At 39.2% G+C, this 25,832-nt stretch overlaps 1 protein-coding gene across 2 annotated transcripts in view; it reads right to left on the bottom strand.

Moving 5' to 3' along the window:
• Nucleotides 1-7,651: 7,651 nt before the first annotated feature.
• VAT1L (vesicle amine transport 1 like) overlaps nt 7,652-25,832 on the bottom strand; it is a 46,713-nt gene continuing 28,532 nt past the window's right edge. The window contains exons 8-9 of one of the 2 annotated variants that reach the window (XM_042821472.1): nt 11,533-11,658; nt 7,652-10,729 (exon numbers count right to left, since the gene is read on the bottom strand). In XM_042821472.1, the coding sequence (XP_042677406.1) occupies nt 10,631-10,729; nt 11,533-11,658 (225 nt within the window). In that variant the 3' untranslated portion in view covers nt 7,652-10,630. The remainder of the gene's footprint in view (nt 10,730-11,532; nt 11,659-25,832) is intronic. The other variant, XM_042821473.1, reaches the window with a different exon arrangement.

Below are 25,832 nucleotides of genomic sequence, written 5' to 3'. Positions count from 1 at the left end.
CCTTACACATGCCAAACAACACAGTTTGGACAAAACCTTAATTTAGCCCCTGCTTGCTAAGATCCAGCTTTGAGATGATGGCATGGCAAAGGCCCCAATCAGAAGCTCACAAGACAGTCTGAAATGCACATTCACAGGTTCATAGCAGGTTACTAACAGCGTGGCTTTGCTTACTGCCAGTAGGGCTGGCCAGAGGAAGGATTGCGTTTTGGCTTGTGTTGATGTTTGTAGGATTTTCCTATAGCAGATGGAAAAACAGACCTTCTCAGGAGTGTGATCATGTCTCGCTTTGGTGGCTGCACTTCACAGAGGACTCGAATGCTCTGCTTGAGAGCTGAGACCCCTTGCTTTGGCAACACAGGAGCTTGAGATCCCACTCAGCTGTGTCGGTATCACCACAGAGGTCCCTATTGCTGCACTGCTGCTGCTCCCCTGCCTGCTGACAAGAGGCTTCAGCTGGTGGCTGCCAGCCTGGCTGGCGGCAAGGAGCCAAACCACAGCTCTGCGGCCCAGGGTTGTCACAGGATCTGCAAACAGCTGACCCTGCTTTACCTGTCCTGGAGGCAGCACTACCCCCACGTGTAAGCATAATCAGTTCATGCACCAGGCCCCAGGGTTGGAAAATGTGTGATGTGGTCGAAGCAAAACACCTTTCTTTCAAAAGTAAAAGGAATTTTTAATCTGCCAGATCGGGAAAGAAAAATAACATCTAAATGATCTGAATGCAAATGTTGGGGTGATGTCTGCTTGTCTACAGACAAGTCAGGCAGTGGAAAGTGGAGCTGGCCCTGTCTCGCAGGACAAATACTAAAGCCAGCCCTACTACCACACTCTGTGCACATTTATGCAAATATTTTCAAATGATTGTTTTGAACGGAAATTGTTCTGGCATTTGCCAAGTAATTTAGACACTGCATAGATGTAAACATCACAGAATTTTTCATTCTTACATTAGTCATTGCTACATGCATTCTTATTGCAGTTTATTCCATTTCCAGCAGATGTCTTAAGTGCCCTAGGAATTATTAGGATAGGTCTGATTTTGTATTGCTTTTCCATCAAAACAAAACAGAAAAGACCAAGTTTCCTTTCTCCTTAATGCTCAGGGTAATCCATTGCGCTGTATGTCTTTCCCCCAGTGTTACACAGCAGAGGGTCAGGATCAGTCTCGTTGCACGTTTTCTTGAGGCTTCATTACTGTAGGGTTAGCAGTTGAGACAGGCATCTCTCAGATCAAACATATTCTTACAGCTGGGATTTCAAAGGGAAGGGTGGTTATTTGGGCTGGCTTTGGCAATACTGTTTCCTTAAATAATGCTACAGGTTCTGCATGGACTAAATTAACTTCATCTAACAAGGTGATATGATTTCCCAGGTTGCATGGACATCTGCCTGATCAAACTGCCTGATTACTCTTCTAAAGATCTTTGAGTCTCAGGATCATGCATGGCTAATAGCACCACATTGCAGTGGGGGAACGAATGGGTTGGGTTTGCCTAATCTGACATTTGCTGCCATGCATGCTCTTTATTCCTCTCCAGCCACAGGACACATCTCTGCAGTTCTCAGAGCTCTCCTTGATAGGCTAGGCTCCCCACTGACCCCAGACCTGCAGCTAACATGACCTGCTAAGCTTTCATCTAGCTCCCTGTCTTTAGGACTTAAATAATCTCTGAAGGCTGCAGAGCTTTGCCTGAGTAAGGCCAGCAGCCTTTGCTCTATGTTAGATAATTAGATAATTAGGGGATCATCTCCCCACACAGCAGTAAATTGATGCCATGTCACCAAAGCTGGAAATATAAAAGCCTATCTAAGAGCAGAAATAAGCCAGTTCTATTTGTGCAGCTGTAGGCCTGCTGAAATGGCAAAGCTGTTTCCAGATAGGAGCTGCCAGGTTTGAGCAGTGCTACATGCTGCTTCGTAGACTTCATAACTTGGGACTTCATCAGCATGAGGATCTTGGCTCCACACAGTGCTGCATGGAGATGCTCCCAGGTTGCAAGCAGTGAATGATCTCCATTTATAAGATACCTGATGTGACTGGGAAACCAAGAGCCACCAGACAAGACACTTGTTTTATATATCCAATCTGTATGTTCTTGTACAACCTGGCACTTGATGCTGGAGTTTGGGCAGCCTTTGTGTGCAGCCTGGTAGAGCAGGGGCTGTGGAATGTGAGGAGCAGCACAGCTGTAAGTGCAGAGGAGCAGCTGTATTCTCTATGCAGGGATTTTTCATTTTGTCCTTTCTTTACTTGCTCCAGAGGCTCCATAAAACCAGTATAAAACAGCACTGTGTTCTCAAGAAAGACAATTGGTTTGGGCAATGCACACAATGTATTTTAATATGGAGAATTGAGTAAGGATTAAAAAAAAAGAATCTTTTTTAATAAGCTGTGTCATGGAATAAATATTACTCCCTGAATTTTTAATACTGGAGCTATGACTAGGTTCATTTAGAGGACCAATCAGCTTGATGCTGTCCCTGTCAAAGTCAATGGTGAAACTCCTATGAGATTCCAGTTTCAGTTGAATTTACTGTCTTAATGGGAATAAGGAAGGAAGCTTGTAATAATTATCCTTTTATTATCCTGTTTTGCTTGATGATTAGCAAGCAGAACATTGTGTAATAACTTCATTCATTGCTGTCATGTTGAACAAAATGCAGATCAAAAATCTCATGTGAATCATATTATGTATGCTTTATTAAGTTAACCTACAATGCCAGGGAATGTGCTGCAAGCAAGATAATATTGAAATGAGGCTAATGCTTAATATGTGAACTGTGAGAATTGGTTAGAGCAGTACTGTGCAGCACAGCCAATGGCATCCAATGCGTGTAGGTGTGCAGCTGCAGATTGATTGCTCAGGTGGGAACTTCAAGACAATTCCTTGTGTAAATCTCTCATCGCGTGCCTATGGGAAAGATGGGTCTGAGACTCCCAAAGCAGTGCTTCTCTCACTGACACGCTGCATAAACACACCCCTGACACAGGACTCCAACATCATCTGGCAATCAGACTTAATTACGGCATAAATTTTTACAGCCCAGTATGCCACACCATTTTCCATCTGATCCTCAGATGGAGCAATCCCCGTTCTGCCCACAAGGTGAGGATGAGCCCAAAGGGCTGGTTCTGCTTTCTCATATTAATCTAGGCACTGCTTAGCAGAAAAGGCTGGGGTTGGGAATTCGAGTTGTTCCTTTTCCCTGCAGTGCCCCACTGAAATGTTTCTAATGTTCATTCCTGATTCAGGTTCTGAGTTATCCTGCTTGATGAGAAAGAGCAAGGAAAATCTTGACTATTGTCTCTCAGCTGCCTACTCTTCTAGGGGGCTTTGCAGGCAGGGTTTTTAGCATAAGGTTCTGTGGGTTCATCTCCTTTGCCATGGAACAAGTGTGATTTGAGACACAGCTTTCAACCACGAAGGAAAAAATTCCAGCTCAGCTGCTAAGTTTAATCAAGATTCTTTCTAAGGGGAGAATTTAATTCTGGAGAACTATAAATCCTTAAACCTAACAGCAATAAATAGGGCACTGGACAAAACATTTGGTTTCATTTTTTCCTGTCTACAGTGGCTCAGGAACACAATGACACCATTGAGAATCATAGAATTGCTCAGGTTGGAAAAGATCTTAAACATCATCAAATCCAATTTGACTAAACCATGTCCCTGAACACCACATCCAAATGGTTTTTAAACACAACCACCTCCCCAGGGAGGGTATGCTTTTATCAGACCAGTGAGGCACTTGACCAGTCACAGGACACTTGGTTTTATTCTTCTTTTTTTCTTTTTCTTTTTTTTTAAGCAGTGGGAATTTTTTCCTTTTTTGAAATGCAGACACTAGAAGGGAAAAACTGCAGCAAAGAAACAGGAAAAACATCTGCCAAAGCAAACAGTCGGAAAAGAAAAGCACTTCTCTTATCTCTCTCCTGTGGTAACAATAAAATGAATGTTTTCTCCTAGTGGCCTCTGGAAAACATCACAGATCTGACACGTCCTTCAGGCCACACGATGACAGTGGCAGAAAGATACCAGTCAGCCAGCTTCCCTCCTAGCCTTTGTAAATAGTATTTGGTTATTTGCTCATTGCCCAGCCAGCCCAGGGGTCAGTCATTTCAGTGAAAGTACAGAAATCCGTATTATAAATAATGCATCTAATGTATCTGCAGCCTCGCTCTGTTCTTCTAGAGCAGCTGGGTTGCTGCACTGCTTACATCTCTCCACGTGGGAGATGTATTTAGGAAGACTACCCAGCAGAAGAGCACAAAATGATTTGCACTGGTACCTGCAGCTTATCAGGGAAACAATGCTTGGCAGGGACACAGCTGATGCCTTGCAGAACACAGCCCACTCCCAGTTCTGCCGGGGCTGCAGGTAGTGGAAGGGACTGATGGCAGCGGGGTCCTCCAAACAAGTCGAAGCCCTCCTAAGCTCTGGAGGAAAACAAGCAGGTCCGTGCCCCTGTGGCCGTCCCTTGGTTAATAAGAGCCACACCAGAGCTCTCTTCCCCTTTTTACAGATCCCTAAGCTACCAAGTGCTGACGGCATCTCTTAATCTATCCATTTTATCCCTGGATGGCCAGCTAGCAACTCTAGAGTCAAGGTTCCCATAGCAGTAATGTACCTGTGTTAAGTCCACAAAGATTTCATCTGTCACTCTCCGCAGGGGATCAGAGTGGGCATGACCCAGTATTCTCCAGGAGGTAAAAAATCAATTTTCCTGAGGCACTACCAGAGAACAAGAACAATCACTGAGCACTGCAGGGCCTCCAGAAGCCCACAGAGAAGACTGGGACCTCCATATCAACCTGATACAAGACAGTGGTTGCTAAGTGTTGCTCCAGGGAGGACAGGGCCTTAAGCAACATCAGCAGTGCATCAGGCACCCCTTCACACTCCAGAAGTCAGCAACTTTGGAGCCTTCCCCTTTTTCAGCTCTGTGTAAGATTGGCTGGTCAGAGAAAGGAGCGATGGTGCAGCTGCCCAACTTACTTGCCTTGTCCTTGTTGCTGGGTTGTTCTGCTGCCTGGCAAACACGTGTATGCAGAGACAGGAGCAAAACTGAGCACTGAACACTTTCCCTGAACTGAGTTAGATTACCAATGATGAGGTAAAAAAAGAGCAAAAGCAGAAACCCTCAGAGGCTTACAGGCAGGGGTGTGCAGTGACAGTGCAGTGACTGACGCACAGCACCCTGCAGCTTCCCTCTCTGATTAGCTCTGCTTTGCAGGAGCATGAGCTGCTCCAGCTAATCATCTCCCTGGGGCATAAACTAGCTTTTTTAATTAAAAACAAAGCAAAGCAAAACAAAAGAGAGTATGTCCTTATTTATAAGCAATGGTCAGTTCCTGACATGAAGAGACTACTCTCCCCAGTACTATCTTTGAACAGGAGAAGCTCCCAAATAATAAATACCAACATTTGTAACATCTAACACATACTCTTACCTGCATTTTTGCAGCCCAGGCTTCACACAAGAAAACCCTTGTCCAAAGCATGCTTGTGCATACAAATTCAGAGGGATTCCAACTCTTTCTCAGCCCTCTCCTTTCCTAACTGGGGATTCAAGGTTGCTACAGGGATGTACAGTTACTAAAAGGAAGTCTGAACTTGTTAACAGACTGTTACATTTCCTGAAAACGCTTCTGTTGACAAATGAAGAACAGGAATCAGCTGATGAAGAAAGCGTCAATTTTTCTAACCCTAGAAACTAGTGTAGAATCTTTGACAAATGGCTTCTTCTTCATCATCCCTAAATATATGGACAGGGTTTTTAACCACTGCTGATGGAGGTCAAGCCTCCTTAGAAGAGAAATATAATCACCACAAATGCATATTAATCTAATCAGGCACATAGTGAATAGATGTAAAACATATAAATAAATCAACAGATAACCTGTAAATTCTGCTCGTTTGTTACTCCTAGGCAGAGAAATACATAATAATTTCCCTACATTCATCCTCTAAGCCTGTGTTCAGAAAGCCATGCCATTTGCTGCAGAAATGCGTGGCAAAGAAGGCTGAGGCAGACACGAAAGCAATGGCTGAGTTAGGATCAACTGCAAGCAATTCATCAGCACAACAGTGCAGGCTGATGAGATAAAGCCACATTTGCATTTATACTCTAACCTGTTCTCTCACAGGAAAATATTAGAGTGCCTGCCTAGGTATTAAAATTCACGTGGAAAAGAGATGCCTTGGTGTAGATATCAGTTATGGAGTACTGATTGTCCTGGATCCTTTCAGAGAGAAAAAAAGCACCAGCTCACACCAAGTAGCTTAAGGGCTGGCAAAGGACTCTCCTGCGTGGTCCTCTATGAGCCGTGGCTGCTGTGCTGTGTGCTGGCAGACACAATCGCAGTAGGAGAGTTCGTTTTGGCAAAAGCCACCAGGATTAATGGCTAAGCACACAGAAAATGAGACAAGCACAAAAAAAAAAAAAAAAAAAAAAAAAAAAAAAAAAAAAAAAGGGAATGGAGTAAGGATCAGGGATACTCAGCACATTAAGATGATTTTTGTGCATTTTGTCTGGTCAGAAACCACATAAAATCTGCATCCCAGCTTGGCTGGTAGCAGCCTCTGAGTATTAGACTGTGTGATAATTATGCCTAGAAGGCCCCAGAAGGAAAAGCAGGCAAAAGGCAGGGCTTTGTTAGTAATCACAGAGAGCTTGCAAAAGGCTGTTTGCTTTCAGCTTCATCCTGAGCCTGTGATCAGGGATGCACTGACCATTATTTGCTTATCAACGCTGGGAAACAGAGGGCAGAAATTTACTCTGCTCCTCTTCTCAATCAACAAGTGTTCACATCTTTTAGATTATAGGACTGATCCAGTAACTACTCAGTGAGATTTTCCAAGGACACAACAGGCTTTAGAACAAGTCTGGCTGGAATTAACCAAAGACTGGAATTAACCAAAGCTAACATTTTCTCTTCATTCAGATATTAAACTGAAGTTCATTGAGCTATTTCTTCTTTTCACGCAGGGAGAGATTTAAAGACGTACTCAAGTGCAAACTTGAGGTCATTGTTAAATTTTGGTAACCATAAAGAGTACTTAGAAAGAAAAAGTATAAGAATGATTTCAGGAAAGATAATCTTATATCCCATATCAACTGAACCACCTCTTTGAAGCCCTTAGTTAAGTCCAAGATTCAGGAATACTAGGATTTTTGACTCGATCATGTCCTTGTGCTTTCTATCAGCTAATCTGGAGGTGGCTGTTTTGGATCCTATTTTAAGATTATTCCCTTTGAGTAACCTCACTTCTAAAAAGAACCTTTTCTCTGAGGGTAACTTACGTGTCAAGCTTTCTCCCAGTGCAATCTGAGGGCAAAAATTCTAGTTTTTATCCTTATCAAAATAACACACTTCACTGACACTTCATAAACAGTGCTTATAAAATGTTTTGCAGTTCCTAGATTGTAACATTCAACATTTTATACTAAATTATTAATGTCGGGTAAAGTAGCTTGCTCAGCCATTTTAATAACCTTGATGTATTCTGTAATAAAAACAACAAATATTTGTTTATCCTTCAGTAACTGAAATGGAAAATGAGACCTCAGATTTTCCTCTTAACCAATTCCAAGTCAGCTCCCTAATGTGAAGCAGTGTATTAGAATAAAATATGTAAGCCAAGGATAATGCTATGCTCAGTATTTTATTTATATTTTTATGTAAACATAATTTGCTTTGTAGGCACAATATAACAAAAGCTCTAAAGCAACAAATACAATTAAACAGTATTTCAGTTCACTTCAATCAGGCTTAAGATAAAGAGAAGCTTTCACAGTTCCTTTAAGGCAATTTAAGAAATAATTTGTTTCACTTGAAGAAACTATCAAATTGTCTTACAGTTGTTTAAACGCAAGTGTTAGTAGTAAACACAAACCTTCATTTCTTCTGCAATAAGACTTGTTCAGTAACAACAGTCTCACCATCATTTTGTATAGCATGCCCTCTACCACTTCAAACGTGATACTACTGTTTGTGGTATTCTAGAAAGTATTTCGGGCTTATGGGCCAAATTCTGCTAGCACAAATCCTGCTTCCAAAACAGGTACCTGAAAACTTTCATTCGTTTCATTAGTAACCTTCATATGTGCCATATTAATATCGCTACAACACGGAGTAGAATTTAGCTCAGTGATTGTAATACTGATCTGTGTAGTGCTTATGTAGATCCAGAATAGTCCTCTGAACGCATTGCAATTACCTGACATTCTGCTGATCAGAAAATGGCCCTGAAATTGGTATGAATTAGCATGAAAAGTATTTTCGCCTTGCTAACAAAACCAGAAAAAGTAGCCAAAATTATTTCATCTGATTGTTGTCCCCATGGTGCCTGTGGCCATGACCACCATCTCACCCCTCTCTATTTATCTATAAGGGAAATTTAACTGTAGAGCCAACCATACTGTGGTTTATAACAGAAGAATGGATTTGCTATTCTGCTTGCCCTACTAATTTAAGGCCTTGAGAATGCCACTTTACTGCCAGTTCAAAGGTCACCAGCAATATTGCTCACTTTGGCGTCAAATCAAAATTTCTAGTTATGTTAAGGTTTGTTGCAGGACAACATTGTTACACTAACTGCGAAACAAAATTGGGCATGTTTCCTACTGAATTGTGAAAACTTAATGGCCTTTCTTAAAAGCTCATTGGGCGATCCCAACACACGGAAAACTCATTGAATATATATTTTTTCTGCATATTGAGTTCCTGTTTGGGTTTGATATGGCACCGGAAGCCTAGGTAAGTCCAACACAGAAAGAAAATCAACTAGAATGAAATTCTGCTTCAATATATAAGGAAAGCTGAAGTTCATTCTGACTAATAATTCAACAAAAGCTTTTTTTGGCATTTTCCTCCACAGTTAGTTCTTCTCATCATTTCTGAATTTGTTCAACTGAAGGGAAACTTGCTTAGAATGAACATTCTGCACAATTATCTAGCATTAGAACAGTAGGACGGCAACTTCATGAGCACATTATGAAGAGATGGACATAAATACTCAGGCAGCAAAAATTAAACAAGTAGGAAAAAAAAAAAAAAAAAAAACAAAAAAACAACACAAGAGAATCCTCTAAAACCACACATAAAAGTAATCCAGACTCACAATTACTTTCACATTGAGAAAAGCCTGAGAAGCAATCCCTCTCCCCTTTTGTATATTTTTCAACTTCTATCACTACTACATATTTGTAGAATTAGGAGCACAACTAGCCATGCCTGGAGAAATAACTTCTTTTGCTAAAAATATACTAAAAATATATTAATTCAAAGATACATGGCATTATAACAAGGTCTCTGACTTTCTTTTAGCATTTCTACTGAAGTTGTTTGCAGTTATTTTTAAATGTTTATTTCAACAAGACCACCAAGGACCTGAGTAGCTTCTGTTTGGATAGGTGAAAGTCAAGAAAAAATATTTACTTTTGTCATGTTTAGACATAGTTTCCACTAGTGGGAGGTAGATAGACTAGCTGGTTTTGTATATTTGATCCTTCAAATAATCACAAATATAACCATACACATGGAGCAAAGCTTTTAATAGAATTACTCGCCTAGGTAAAGTTATCCCCATGCATAATTTGTGATGGGATTAAGGTCTAAAAAGTCACTTTTAAAAGGGTTAACTTCTTTAGAAGTTCAGCTCCAGCTTCATAGTTGATCAATACATAGTGATTTAAGAGCAGTAAACTCTGCCAACAAATTCCTTCCACATACTGAAGAGTGATCCTTACTAATGGGATTTAAAAGTTAAACCTACAAATGTTTCGGATTTTAGACACAGATGAGTCAATGCATCCTTCATAGAACACGATGTTGAACTGTCAGTAACAATGCAAATTGTTCTGGCTCTAAAGTGAGTAGCTAACTGACCTCTGGTGCCTAAAACATATGGGGCGATAACTCAGATCAACAGGAAAGCAAGATAGCTGGCACTCTGAATGAAGAGTTTAATTACTGGTGCTGATGGCTAATATGATTATACGATACTAATCAGAGTCTGTCAATTAATGCACAATTTCAGATTCCACAATTCAAAATGAGGTATTTTTGAAAATGAAGACAGGATTGCTTATAAAATGAGGAAGCGTGATAAAGGAAAATAAACTTACCATTTTTGAAACTTCTATCTGTGGTTCATAAAAGGAAAACTACTTTAACACTGAAAAATTCACAAACTTAAGAATCCTCCCTCCAATTAGCAGAATCTTCAATACAGCAAGTGGGCAATACTTTTTGTTACTGTGGTTGTCAACTTGCAAAAAAAAGCTCAACCCTCCAAATAACTTTATGCAAAAAGTTGGAATTTGCATGAGAAAGATGCCCATCTAAAATTACACAGTAAGTTAATGAGGCTTTTAAACTGAAACAGAAAAATCCATGGGACTCCTACAGGGAAATTGGGTATTACACAGGAATGTCATAATACTGCACTGGATGAGAATGGCACTTGAGTTCAAAACAATGATCAACAGCTCATAGCTCAGCTGACTGCAGACAAATACAACACACACTGTACTACAGCATTTGTTCACTGATGCAGAGAATATTTCCCAGTCTTGTTCCCTTCTACTGAATCAATCATTCTGCTTCCATCACCTCTGGCTGTTACTGGATGAATGGCATGCGCTCTTTATTCTCATTGTCCCCTTCGTGATCTTCTTCCTCCTCTCCAGCCTCACTTGTCTCTGTGCTGTCGTTGGCCATCTACAGGATGAAAGATGAAGAAAATCAGAGCACCTATCACATGGTTTTACCCAGTCTTGTTTCTGTTTGATTCATCTCATAAAATGACTTTAAAAATGGAAGAAGTCATGGATGCAGCAAGAAAACAGATGTTCTGTCAGTACAAAAGTTTTGTTGGTATGACATCACTTTCAGTTAGAACTGTGAACTGTTCCTTCAAGGATTACAGCTGAATTCTGTAACTGGAAGTTGCTTTTAGGACAGTTGCACAAGTGGACTTTGATCTGCGTACCTATCATAGAATGGCATTAAGACTCTCAGAAAAGAAACAGCTATGTAGGACGTTCACAAAATGTATGTAACATGCTCTTCCAGAGATAGACAATATGATTCTTTAAAGCAGCTAATGGATGGGAAGTGTTCAGATACTTAGAGAAGAAAATAATTCCTAGCAGAGGTACTCCCTACTTCTGTATGAAAGCACTTCTGTGTTCGGATGCTGAAGTAATGTGTCTTTTTCTGTTCAACCTACTTATTAAGACAGCAATTTTGTATTCATTAAATATCTGTTTGTTTTCTGTCACAAATAGATTTGGCAGTTTTATCCTGATTTAGGAATGGCAGGCACATTTCTGGAGAGGGAGATGGCTATGCCGCATAGAAATTTAACTGTTGGGAGTGCAGGAGTTACAACTGTGTTTCACCTTGGATTAAAAATATAAATTATAATTACGGGTTCTATTTAGGTGTTATGGATTTAGAAGAAAACAGTATACAAGAAAACCGTAAGGGACATTTCTCCAAATGCCACTACCACGCTTTACCTTGTGAGACTGTACGCCATGTATGCAGTGCTTTGCACTCACCAGGGGAGTGGGTGCTTTCTCCACATCCAGAATTAGTTTTCCTATGTTACCTCGGTCATGGATTCTCTGCATGGCCTCCTTCACCTGAAAGAAAGATAAGATATTGATAACTTACAAGCACACATTTATAGAAAATCCTGATTGCCTTTCTTCAAAATCAGCAGTATGTGTGAGGCACGCTATGAGCAATGCCATTCAAACTGCTGCTTTAAACAAAATGAATATGTTAAACATCTTCCAGTGGTTTTTTAAGGCTTGACTTTTGCCTTCTGATTGCCAAAATGGGATGCAAAGCTTAATGACAGTTTCTGAGTAGAGTACCTACATAACGGTACTGCAGTACAAAAGCTGAGGTGAGAAACAGGATCAGGGAATTAATCTTGACAGGTTGTTCATTAGATTAATTTCTTTTCCTCTTTGCAAAATATTTGTGAAGAAATTTTACTTTCATTGAAAATGTGAAATATTTTTCTAATTGACCTATGATGGTTAATTATATCCTTTTGCTTTCCTACAGAAAGAATGCCATATCCAGGCAGTGGCTGTGATAGACCACGCTGGCTCTAATTGCATAATTGAGTATTTTTTTCCTTTGTCTTTCCCCACATTTTTAATTGTTTCTTTTAATGAATACTGTCTTACCAATACCAACAGACATTTAATAACTGGCAGCAATTAGGCCATATAAAAAAGGAACAACAACTTCTTATGAATGCTCTGGAGAGGAGCTTATTTTTATGTGCAGTTTTAGAACTCTTGGGGTCTCAGTGTTGATGAACTGACATTGCATGTGTGTTTCACTGAATATCCAACGTGAGGCATGCAGAACACTACTAAATCACTGGAAATTGGAAGATGTCAAGAATTCCTCACTGTCATGGTGGAAAAATATCAGAAAACTGAAAATAAAGGCCACAGAAAGGCTTTGCCATAGCCTTATCACACTATTTTTGCTGGCATAACAGGATATATTGAGGCAAGAAAGTTTTATGTTCATAGGATCTGCCATCTGTGACATAGTTCTACTGACTATTTTAAGAATAATGGCATAGAAGCTAGAAACAAAATGCTGACTTGGGAACATGTGGGGCCCACAGTACATTAAAAGCTTGAATTGAGGTCCATGCACCCAAGATCATTAGTGAATGTCCAATACAGGAGGTGGTATGACATTTCTGAAGACACTAAACAAATACAGCTTTCAAGCTTCAATTAAATTTAATGGATACTGGGCACAAAATGTCTTTACCATCTGTCAGCCTTATTCTGAAAGCTGGCTGCAGTGAACTCAATATTACAATTTTAATTTTACTGAGTGGTTCACTCAATTAGTAAATACCAGACATTAAAAAAAAAATAAATCTGATAGAACAAAAGATAAATTGCAATGATGAAAAAAAACTAATAAGAAAAAAAAACTGTCTGACAAATTAATCTTGGAATACACTGTTGTATGAATTCCACTGGATAAAAGGTTGACTCTATATGTAAAACAACAGTAACTTATACTTAAACAATACCCATCTAAGTAACCCACAACAGCACTTCTGTAACATGGACAGTATTCCCTTAACATCCAACAATGACTCCAAAGCAGCAGCTATGTTATTTTGTAAATGTTGTTAGCCAAATCAAGCTTTCAGGAGTCTATAGCACAGCATAAATACACAGATGTGATAAAATTGGAGAAATCAGCAAACACATTTACCCATCTTTGAAATTTATTACCAGAACATCATGTAAAAAGCAAAGCATGCAACACTGATTTTAATCTGTACCATATCACAGTTCACAAGGCAAATCTGAGAAAATGTGCTTTCCCTGCATTTTTCACAAGCATGGTATTGAGTTTAAGACTCTGGAGAAAGGTTCAGTGGTTTCCAGTACACTTGTAAGTAGCTTGCAAATGTAAACAGCAGGCATTGGAAAAGGGAAAACACACTCTTTAACAATAACAGTGGCTACGGGATCCAGATGGAAACATTAAAATACATTAAGAGAAAAAAATAGTTTGATTCAACATCAGCATCCTTCAGTGTCATTTTCAACTTGCCTACCCAGTTCATCAAATTCTGTACCAATGCAATACCATGAGCTGTTTTATAAATGAGTAATTCTTCTATTTTAAAGTTTATGGCTGCTAATTCACTTATTCAACCAAGATTGCAACTGCTTGTTTCCCAACACACCTGAATATTAAAACTGTAGAGAACACTGTAGAGAAGAGAGCATTAAAAACTAAACAAGCATGGTTACAGTTTGCTGTTCTGTGCACATTCCAAAAGCATTTGCTTTTCCATGTGAACTTTGACGTGCTGAATTTAGTTTGATTCAAAAGAGACATCCCTTCCAGCAGGGAGGATCAAGAGGGCTTCCCTCTTCTTAAAGTCCCTAAAGTACTTTTCACCAATTGTACTATTTGTATTTGTCATCTTAAATCAAAGTGAAGGAATCACATTTTTTTTCTACACGGATGAGTAAATTCAGTTTCTCCTTATGCAGTATCATCAGCTTGTACTGGAAACAGTGCAAGGGTGCAATTCCTAATTTAAAGAGTTTCTACTGGAATAAAGGACAAATTTTCCATTGTCCTTTCAGTATAACTCACTCCTTACAGTGGTTGTGACTGAAGTAATGCTGAATTACAGGAAATTATGCTGAGAAAGCCTAACATTCACATGATACGTACAATAAAGCTCTGCACTGGATTCTGAACTGTTTTTACACATTAGTGAACAATGCGAAAATACTTTCAAATTTCCAATTTATTTGTCTAAGGAAATTTGTCAAACTTATTGCTGAAAAGAAATAAAAGCCATGCAGTCCCATGAACCCAACATAAACCCTCCTAGGCAGCAAGAGAAGAAAGCAATTAATAATAGAAAGGAGAAATTAAAGGAACCAAAGTTTGCCTTTTCCCCCAAACACAATTCACACTTCTGCATCATATTCATTTAGTTTGATGTATTGTATTTTTAAACATTCTCTGCAGCATAAATAGCTTTCCGTATCTTTTCAGTCTAATGAAAAATGGTAATAAACACAGGAAAAGGAATTTTCAAACCCAGTTGGAAACAATTGCATTTGCTTTAGGGAGTATCCTTTCATAATTGAAGAAAGGATTTTGTGCAAGTGTGTTTCTCCCATCCCTTTCAGCCTTACAAGTAGCACAGTTGTGGATAATTTGTTAAATCTCCCCACTGAGCAGTGACAATAAATCTGGTAATTAGGATCTATGTAATAACAAGTCACAGTTACGAGGCCCTGTGAGAAACACTCAAAACTCGTCTTCCACCATAACTCCCCAAGTGCCGCACGCTCTCTGAGCTCTGTGAGCACTCACTGCATTGTGCCAGCATTACAGGCTATCAAGCAGCTTTAACATCGCTCTGTAAATTTCATCCATTAACACACACTTGCACATTTAAATAGATGTTGTGCTACCAATACCCAAACATAAATCTTCAGAGAAGTCTTGATACAAACACAGGCTAGAAAATGACAAAGGCAGCAAAGACAGCCTGCTGTGGGAAAGACTATTCAGTGGTATTTTCCTGAGGGGATGTTATGGCTGGGATCTCAGAGTTTCTCTTGTACCACAGCCATTTCTGTCCTACTATATTGTGTATCACACTGAGAAGAGCAACAATTACTGCCAACAGATCTTGGTTGGAGAGGAAAGGCATAAACGCCTTCACGTTGCTGGTCAGAAAATGTTCTATTTATGATCCATTTCTGTATTTGGCTCTTAAAAGGAACCAGTCCCAGGAGTAAAATAAGAGTCTGCAAAGCTGTGCACTGTATTTTTTGCTATGCCAGTACAACACACTGGGGACTTTAGTCCCGTATTCTTAATACAGATGTTTAGTGGCTAGAAACAATAAATGCCATGGGTAGATTTCTTAGCGGGTCGTTAAAACACGATGGTTTTATCATCATATGCAGTGCTGTTCAGCTCAGTACTATCTGCAATTTTATCAAAACTTTTAGTGAAGTTGCGCATTTACTTTAGGAGAGCAAAATCTGCAACTGAAAGACACCAGTGCAATAGAAAAATGGATATTCTTTTACCTGCATGAGGTTGAATGCAGTTTATTGCCCAAGCTGTCACAGTCACAGGCTCATCTTTGCAGGCTTTGTCCTTAACCCTTCACTCTTACCAAAGGCACATTTACCAGATAGCGGCAGAGCACTTGTACTTTATTTTCTTGAGCATGTCCAGCAATAGTGATAACCTACCATACTCACCAACTGTTCTATCCCCTGTTCTATCCCCTGCTCTATCCCATCACCTGCTGCAAAGGAGATCAGCGCCCAAATGTGAACAGTCCCCACTACCAGACAGGCACAGTGGAACACAGCATTCGCTTTATGATCTACAATCATATTTTTTTCTCTTATTATTTCCACACCTTCTGGTTCATTATCACTATTTATTTCCACAAATCATCTCAAGGAATCACCTTCTGTCCTCAGCTTACACACTGAAAATGTCCAAGCCTGCCAGCATGTCACATTAAGGCTGTTTCCCTCCAGCTCTCTAATATTCCCCTTAGAATATTAGCCTTGGAATAGCTTGGAATAATAAGCCTTGGTTCACCATAAGTTGGTTGTACATCTAGGAAAAGATAAAAAATTTTGGTTATCTCATGAGATCTTTCTAACACTCAACATGGCCTTTGATTTGGTGCTGTTCCACAAAATAAGTCCAAAATCTACTTTGGAGTGCTACTGCTATGCCGGCAAGGAAAGCACACACAAAAAAAATTGAAGCTTTTTTTTGAGAAAAATTTGAAATATTTTGTGTGTGGGAACAAATTTCACTCCCTGTTCCACTGGCATAATTTTCCTGACATCGCTAAGTTGCATGTGGATGAGAAGAGCAGCTGTTAGGAGAATGGAAGTCTCAGCTGATAAAGGAATATTACCAGTGATCAATCAGCTTCCACTACTTGAACATGCATTCTGTAGATGGCTGTTATTTTTCAAACACTTTTTTTTTTTTTTTTTTTTTTTTTGGCATGGAACAGTTTGGACATTTTGGATTTCTCCAAAATCAGGAGAGCATGAACTTCCCATCAGGAGAATTCAGAATTTTCCACGTGAAAGCCAAGAGAGCTTCCTCATACAACTCATCCTGCCCTGCTACAAACAGCTAAACAAATAAGAAATTTAGCTCTGTGCAGGCTCGCTCTCTGACAGAAAGAAGAGCTGCTGGCAAAAACATTCCTTACCAATAATTAATTCCTCTCTATCTCACTGCCGTGTGTCAGCAGAGCCTGCAACTGCATCATGTCTGCAAAAATCACATGGACAGGATCTCCATGGTGACAGTGTCATGCAGTGTGCAAACATCAGCTGGCTAGTCAAGGTTACTTTGGCAACCCAAGTGTCACAGGTAATGATCCAAATCTTCTTCAGATTTATGCTAGAATCGTCTGAATTAAAAACTTGTCTTTTTCTCATTTTAGGACCGGTTCTGCTCCATTGCTGTTTCATAACAGCCTCTATTTTCATGAGCTATCTCCATTAGCATTACAAACATTAATATCAATAGTATTTATTTAAGCATCATTTGTATGCAGTAATGAAGAAAAAGATGCATGCTGCAGACTATTCTAGCTGAGAGACCCCATAAGCAAAGCACTTCATACTACAGCTTTCATAAGTGCCATGAGGCAACATGATTTTTATTATCAGAAGCACTGCTGTGGTCTATTAAAGGCTACGCTGTCTTTAATATAAAGTGTGAGCTGCATTATAATGGCAGATGCTCCTCTCAGATAGAAGAATTTACCTTCATGTCACTGGCATATACAGGCTTCCACACAATGTGGCAGTCCATGCAAAGAAAAAGCCTATGTAGTTTCCGTCTTCTGGTTTATGTTTTTCAGCTTTTGTCTGCGGAAGGCAGGAAGCTTATGGAACCAAGGACAATAACTCCCAAACTTGCTGGTAGCTCTGAGCAGAGCAAACTGATATTCTTCCCTATGCAGATTTTGCCAGTGCTAGGCCATGGGATGTAGAGAGCAAAAGTGTATCTTCCTTTTAGGCTGCATTTGCAACAGCCCTGTTAGTGTGGCTTGTGCTAAGATCAGGGACAGAAATCTGGTGCTCTGGATGCAGCCCTCCTGTATTGCACACAGTGAGCAGCTGCTGGGCTCCCCAGCACTACAGACTGCATCTGCCTGCTCCTCAAAGTGACTTCTGTCAAAATGCAGTCCTGTTGTTTTGCTGGCACATTTCCTCCTCCTCACTAATACTGACATGTCTCTCCCACGTTAACGCAACATGATTTAGTGAAATAATATTTCACTATGCCACACATTGAATTCTTTTAAGCTTTTTTTGGTGAGTTTGCGGTGTGTTTCTTTCTCAGGCTGTCTTCCATACAAGTTTCTGTAAAAGAGCTTTTTAAGTATGGTTACTGACATTCGACACAGGTATCTGGTCAAAAACATCCTTTTGCTCGCAGGCATTGTTTTGTCTGGGAGAGAGTATTGACCACAGCACACCTTCATGGGAACCACTTGCATTCGTAAGAGGAATATTCTGCTTGCACCACGTAGCAAACAGCTAGCAGAAGAGTGCTTCTAGTACTCGGCTGCTGTAACAATAAATGTGGTATTTACAGGGCTCTGAATAGTCTCCACTCCTGCTTGTGTCAGTTCTTACCTCAGAAATCAAGGACTGACCATATGCAAGAAGACACAATGATCTTAAGGTACCTGCGGCCCAACAGCGACAGGGAAAAAAGCGTGGAGAAAACTGAGATACAATCAAAATTAATTGCTGAAGTGCTAAGAAATTAGTATAGTCAGCAATTTTTTGATCTGTTTAGAGAGCTAGAGAACACGGGAGGAAGATGACTTGGGCTATGGAAGCGAATACATCACATCATCCTGCTAGTACTCATCTGAAACCAAGAATGATTTGAATCTGACTCACCTGTTTTCTGCTGTCACCCTGAACTTTTGCACCAGTGTCTTTTCCTGTATACATGCAAACAGAAGGTCATTTTAAAATCCCTTTCATTCCTCCATTGCTATTCCCAGCTGCAAAGAACAGCTCCAACATCCACTCCCTCCCGCTGCCCGTCAGCAAGGAGAGACCTTTTTGCTGGAATACCTTTTTGCCTCACTGTATGTTGCCATAGCAGCAAGACTAAAACCAGACCCAAGATGAGAAAAATGTCAAAGGAATAAAAACTGACGCTACAGGCAAATTCTGACTCAAATCCTTCCTTGGCTACCGAAGAGATCTGTTACATTATATGTTTTTTACACGGAGAACTACAGCTGCACAACTGTACTGTTCACTCTTGCCTTATTCCAACAAGCTCCTGCTGACATCAATGAGTATTTGTTTTTGTCTTGATGAAACTCAAAGAAAAAGAGATTTAAAGCCTCGCAATTACAGAGTAACTGAACCAAATCTTACCAGCTTTTACTTATGAAGTCAACAGGAACAAAGCAGAAAAAAGAAAGAACCAATATCAAATTAAATATTCATAACTACGAAATAGGACCTAGATTATAAATCTGGTGGGAGTTCTTCCTACACAGTAAGCAGGGGAAAAAAGACTTTGAAGTTGGATCCACCAACACAGAGACTTCTTCAACAGTTAAAGGCCAGCATTTCGGTTGTAAGACAAGTACTGTAGAAGGAACATCTCTATTAGACTATGTGTATTACCTTAGAATAGCCTGCAGAACGATAAGGCAAGCAAATATTGATTTGACCTAGCACAGTGTAGCCTCTCATTATCACTTATTATTTGCATAAGCTTGAAGAAAAAGGAAATCTTTTCAAACAGCAATTAATACTGTAAAAAAGTTACCTTTTTAGTTTCAAAGGGTGTTCTCTGAAGGGAGATTTGGTGAAAAAAATCCCCAGAACACAGACTAGAAGAAAAGCCACATCTTGTGAATCAGCAAGAAGCTTCTAGAATTCAATGGTAGAATTCTTCAGAGTAGCAATAAAGCCAGAACTCCTGAATACAGATCTTCAGCCATCTGTCTAGTCAATAGCTAAATACAATCATATCAACTCTAGGGTGAGATTAACCAATCTGAAAGTGAGCACAACATTATGTGGAAGAGACAGAACTACTGTGATAAAGAGTTCCTCAAACTCACTGATCCCTCCCTCCTGCACTGTGCTTCTGGTTGCTGCTATATAGTTGTGAGCCACTGACTCACAGCTGCTGCCTGAGTTGCTGGGATTGCTGATAGAAATTAAGGTAGCATGGCCCCAGATTTTACTAGCACATCAAAGCCCACATACAGGATCTTAGAACTGGTCACCTGTATTCCCTTTATTCTCTCATTCTGAGCAATAACAGGTTATACTAAGCTGCAGCCAACTATTCACATAAGGATGCCCCAGATACCCCTGATTTTGGGATATTCAAAAGTGCAGTGGTTCACATTCCACTCCAGCAAAAATCTGGTTTGCTGTGGAGCAGCAACAGTTCTTATGCTGTGGAGAAGTCCTTTGGCTGCAAAGGAGTTTTGGCAGCAGCAGACAAAAGAAAGAAGCCCTTTGTATTTGGTTAACATGGAGCAGTCTCTTGTGTAAGTGAAATTCAAATATGAAGTTCAGTTTGGTCCATTTCATCACAATGTCTTCACAATTTACAGCAGGAAATAGTTTATGACATTTATCACCTTGCAATTAAAAGCAGATATTTTATGTTATTATCTATCGATTATCGAGCTCCATAACATAAGCTTTTAAACTCTTGCCTCAGCCATGTTGCCTTGTGACCTCTTTGAAAAAATATTTGGAAAAAAACTGCACCAACCCACTAATATGTCTCATTCGTTCTCTCTCCCATAAGCATATTCTAATAGTTAAGAGAGTCATGAAACTCCCCCTCCTCCACTCCCCCTTACATACCCTTAATTACAAGCACACTGCTTTGTGCATTGTTGTCTTTCTAATTATAATGCCCAGACTGCAGAAGGTCAACGTTGTTGGTTTCCTCAGCACAGCCTTGCAGCAGCAATCCTGTCTGCTTGCTTCTCTGTGGGAAGCTGGCAAACAGAGATCTCTCTTCACACACAAGTGAAAGATTAGAGACAGCCTTTCTGGAACTGTATTGTTTCACAGCCATGTGAGAACTCCAAGTCTGAAATACTTCCAGAATCACAGTGTTTCACACGCACTGTCTAGACATTTGCAGAACACTTTTCAGAGACAGAAGAATCTTTTTCACTATATTCATAATTGCCTCCAAAAGCAAACTAGCTGCAAGGTGATCTAAGTCAATGCATGCCTTAACTGCCTCTGGGCAAATGGATGGATGTTGCCTCATGGAGTTAAAAACACATCAGCTTGCACCACATTAGGTGATTCTTCAATATGTGCTTGCATACATACAGTTATGCCAGATGACAACTGAAATGAGAAACACTAAATTCTTCTCTGCAGGACTCCATCGAAGCAACACTTAGGACTGTCACTACTTTGCCTTGCAGTAGTTACCCTCCTTTAATACAAGTGTGGAGAACGAATTATTCTCTATTCCAGAACTACAACATAAAATACTTTCAGACTTGGAAACTAAACTTACTGGTTACAAAATAGAGCAGACATTTAGACTTCTAGACAATAGAGATGTAATCATTAAAATGACTTGACACTATCATTTCCAAAGTCTGGGAAGCTCCATACACAAATCCACCAACTAGGATCAGATTACACGAGCACATTAATTTTGTGTGAAAAAACACAAAATTGTTCTTTCACAACAATGGATGCTCTCCAATAAACTCCCTCCCTAGACATTAAGTCAATTATGTAGATTCTTGAATCTCAGCGCGCTAAATACCAAAGGACTCTAAAGATCCAAATGAAAAAATATTTCTTCTCTATTTTCTTGTTTAAATTTTTTTGGTTTCACGAAGTAGTGCCATGAGGATTGCAAATCTAATTACTCTTAAGTCATAGTCATATTTTTCCATTATTCAAGAAGCTCTCTAAGCCAGATCTGACCATTGGGTGCTGCTCTATACCTTCATTAAAATTCTACATAAGCGAAACCAAAAAGCACAGATATATTAAATTGTTTTACAGTTGTAATATTAGTATGATTTGTGCTTATCCTCACCTTGAGCTGGATCAGTTAACAGTAAGACTGAAGTCATTCATCTAGGTAAGGTGAAAGGCATTTGAGTTTATTTTGTTGTTTACCAGACAAGTTTACAATACATTTTTCAGTCCCATTTGCTTTATTTGTTAATGTTTTTTATGGCACAGTTAAAAATGTTTCATTCTGAGACGCTGTTAAAGATTTTTAACCCTGTACCAACACAACTGATTTAGTTTACAATTTTAATGGCCATGCATGAATACTCATTTGACTTAGTATTACACTGACTGAAATCAAATTGCTATGCAGTTCATAGCAAGGAAGCTAAAGCATAAGGCTTTGTGTAACAAGATGCCACTCATTCAGCTGAGACAGCTTCTAATCTAATTCAATTAGGTGTTGATGTACCAAAACTTCAAATGGTGTGTATGAGCTAGTTCAAGAAAATAGGCAAGAACTTCAAAACAAACAGTGAACGAACAACAAAAACAAACAGACCCAACCAACCAGCATTTCATGACTTCTGCTAAAGAACTGAAAGGTTATACCCATTCTCTTCAAGAAACTCATGCAGGATGTAGCCATAAAGGATAATACAGTAAAATGTATGCTATTCCCAAGATTGGTGTGGTGGATTTTGGTTTTTTTTTTGTGATGGTTAATGAACTTTACTATGTTACACCAAATGTGTATAAACAAAGATTTGAAGCTGCCTGTGATGAGCTAAGGCCTAGTTTCTTATTTTTTATCTTTTTTTTTTTTTTTAAGATACAGTCTACATTCCCAAACACATGCACTTTAATACCACACCCAAAAACAGAACTTTAATACTCAAACCAGCATACTGAGTAAAAACAGAACAGCTGAGAGTCAGATGCTCAGCTGAAGACCCTAAATTATGTTGCCTATTTTATTTGAGTCAGTGATTATAATGCATAGATCTTCCCTACAAAGTATCTTTGTGTTCATTCACAGCAGGCTATACATATATGTGCAGGAACACTTTACTATCAACAATACATCTGCTCTGCTGCCTTGGTGTTAATTGATATCATTATCTGTAACAAGCAATAATATCATTAAAAAACTGCACTATCAAATAAAACTCCCAATTATCACATTAAAATTGGGCTATATTACTCTAAGAGATGCCTAAGAGTTGTAAGATTAATTTTGCTCTTCAAACTCATCTATGTTTAAATTGATTAAGAAGGATTTATGAGCCATTTTCATTAGGTGAGAACATTCATCTTGATTAATGACTGTTATGCACCAACTTAAAATATTATTTTGGATCATTCCATTTTACTCAGGGTAAAATTACGTGAACCAGAAAAGTAAACTTGTTTCCAGTGAAAGCTCCCTACTGCACTCAGAAAAACAAAACACAGAGAAGTAATGCTGAAAGCATATTACCTGCTAACGTCTATCACCGTGGTAATTTTGCAGTCTCACAAATCATTTCATTCTCTTCTGCTCTACTGAATCTTTCTGCTCACTATCAGCCATGGAAAATGGCCAGGGGACCAATGCTGCCAATGTAGCATCTTTTAGGCAAGATGGAGTATTTAAATATGAGTATAAAACAAGTGGCTTCTATTCTCTACTACTTCATAAAATAGAAGTTCCATAAATTGTTTTCAAATAGCAAAAGAAATCTCTGTGAAACTCTTTTTTTTTAACATTTTGAGAATGGTTTAAATTCTATGGCATAAACAGTAAAAATGAATTGTAAAGAAAACACGTTTGAGTCAAACATCCAAGATAAATACAGAATAAACATCCTCTTATTGCTCATAGTTCTGTCCTTGGTGTCTAAATATACCCACTGTGCTCTGGTGAAGCTCTCCTTAGTTAGGTCTCATTACTTCTTTGCAAGGGTACCATATCATCATGTCAGTTTAATACGCAGGGAACGGGTGCCAATTTGTTACTTAAAAGCCAGCTAATGTACTTCAGTAAGCAGACTACTCCTGTAAAATATTGCTTCTTCACAATAATTAATCAGCAGCTTGCTCCATTTAACAGGTTTGTTTCTTCCAAGAAGTGACATACTAGTTTAACACACATACAATCTCCTGTTGCTAATTTAATTAAGTGGAAGCACGTGACTAGTTTATCTTTAATAGTGCACACTTTCCTCAGTGGAATCTATCAGTGCTTTCCATGTTATTTCCTTCACCGTTTGTTTTTTTCTGCCTCACTTTATCCATCAGGAACTGAGTCTAGATGTTCTTTTCTGACCTGCCATTAGAGAAAGCCATTATCTCTGTAGCACATAAGGGCAAACAAAAATGGCAATCTGTCCTGACCCAAAAACACGTACCATGACTCACTGCTGTACTTCCAATTTCCAGTGTCTCATGTCTTCTAGAAAAGTACTTTCTGCCTGTGTATCTCCATACTTAATTAATTCTTAGCAGAGTGCTTACCAAGTAGATTAGAAAAGTACTGTAGCTGCGGGCTGTGTTTACGTTAATTGAAAGTTTCAGTCTCACACTAGTCAGGTTCCAACTTTGTAACAGCAATATTTGAATACAGAATCAATGCTTATCAGAAATATTGCTGAAATAATTTTTCGTGTCTGCTACTCAATTCCAAAACATTAAGATATCGTTCCTCTGCAACTACCCAGCTTACTGAAACGTGTATAATTCTGAAATGAGAGCCCCTAGTGCATGCTCTGAACCACAAAGGCCCTCAGTGATACTGAGACAGAACCGAGGGGCTTGGCTGCTGGGAGCCAGAACTGGCAGGCAGAGATGCCAGGCTAACCCAAGAGCTTTCCACTAACATGCAATGTAACATCAGGCAAGTGACATCAGGCTCTGCTTTCTTATCTATCTATTGAACTAACATTCTAATATGAATATTCTCGGTATATGTAAAGCAACATGATGAAGACTCTAGATGGCAAATCTTTTTGTTTATGCACACAGGTAATTCAACTGGCAGGCTAGACAATGCAAACCATTTCAGAAGCTGTCAAGAAAAAAATAAAAAAAGCACAACATTAAAATAAATTACTTTTTTAATTACATTCCATTTATGTAGCTGGAATTTTACGCAGTGTTTACAAACAATAGGTAACAATTGGAAATAACTGACTTCAGCATACATATTTAACAGACTTGACAAGTGAAGTATGAGTTCCCTAAAACGGCTCATTAACCCAACCCTATTTTGTGGTAATCACAGCTAATATTGCGTATCTGAGGTGTTACAATGGACTCATCCTTAAGGCTTTTCTTCTTTCTTCTATCTCATGCTTACAACAAAATCACGGTCATGTTACATTGCTATCAGCAGTGTGTGAAACCAAAGAAACTACTGGGTTATGTCACCACACAGTGATACAGCCAGGAAGGGCAGAAGGAATTAGGAAGTAATACAAACTCCTGTTAAACAGCATTGTGTGGGGAAGAAAAGTAAATTAAATTATATAGGTATTTGCTAGGAATTAAATTATTCGTGTAAGAGCAGCAAGGAGTCCATAATCAGGTATGCACAATGCTTTAGATGAAAAAAACTGCGGTGCCTAATTAATCCACAGTACTTTTAAGGTATATTTTTTCCTCCAAAGTACAGCTTGCTCCTCTACACAATACTGCACTGAAATTATCTGGAGTTTTAATTAATATTTACTTAAGAGTAAGTATCTTGAGGAAAAAAAATTGCAAAGTCTTCATTAAAAATCACCTTACTCATGGCTCAATTTTCATAAATTTGGAACCTGTGTTCATTACATATAATGTTAATGAAGTAAACTTTAAGTGAAATAGCTTTCCCTTACTCTTCCCGTATTTTAAAATACAATTAACTGAGTGTAATTCAATCATGAACACAGAAGCAAGCTACCCTGAACTACTCAAGCTTTTTTTCTCAGTTTGCTTTTCCCACATTCATACTTTGAAACCTACTACATCAGTACCACACAGCTCCCTGAATTTCTGTAATCTTTGATACATGCAGGAAGCTTGTTTTAAATTTGTTGCATTGAGGCTGCATTTAGAATACTGTGTCCAGTTCTGGGCTCCCCAGTTCACAAAAAACAGAGATCTCCTGGAAGGAGTCCAGCAGAGGGTCATGAAGACGTTCAAGGGCCTGGAGCATCTCTCGTATGAGGAAAGACTGAGTGAGCTGGGTCTGTTCAGCCTGGGGA

The sequence above is a fragment of the Centrocercus urophasianus genome, unplaced genomic scaffold (genome assembly GCF_019232065.1).
Source record: "Centrocercus urophasianus isolate 14NV4802_14NV808 unplaced genomic scaffold, USGS_Curo_1.0 seq_2, whole genome shotgun sequence".
Lineage (NCBI taxonomy): Eukaryota > Metazoa > Chordata > Aves > Galliformes > Phasianidae > Centrocercus > Centrocercus urophasianus.
This window is presented reverse-complemented; position numbering and strand designations above follow the sequence as displayed.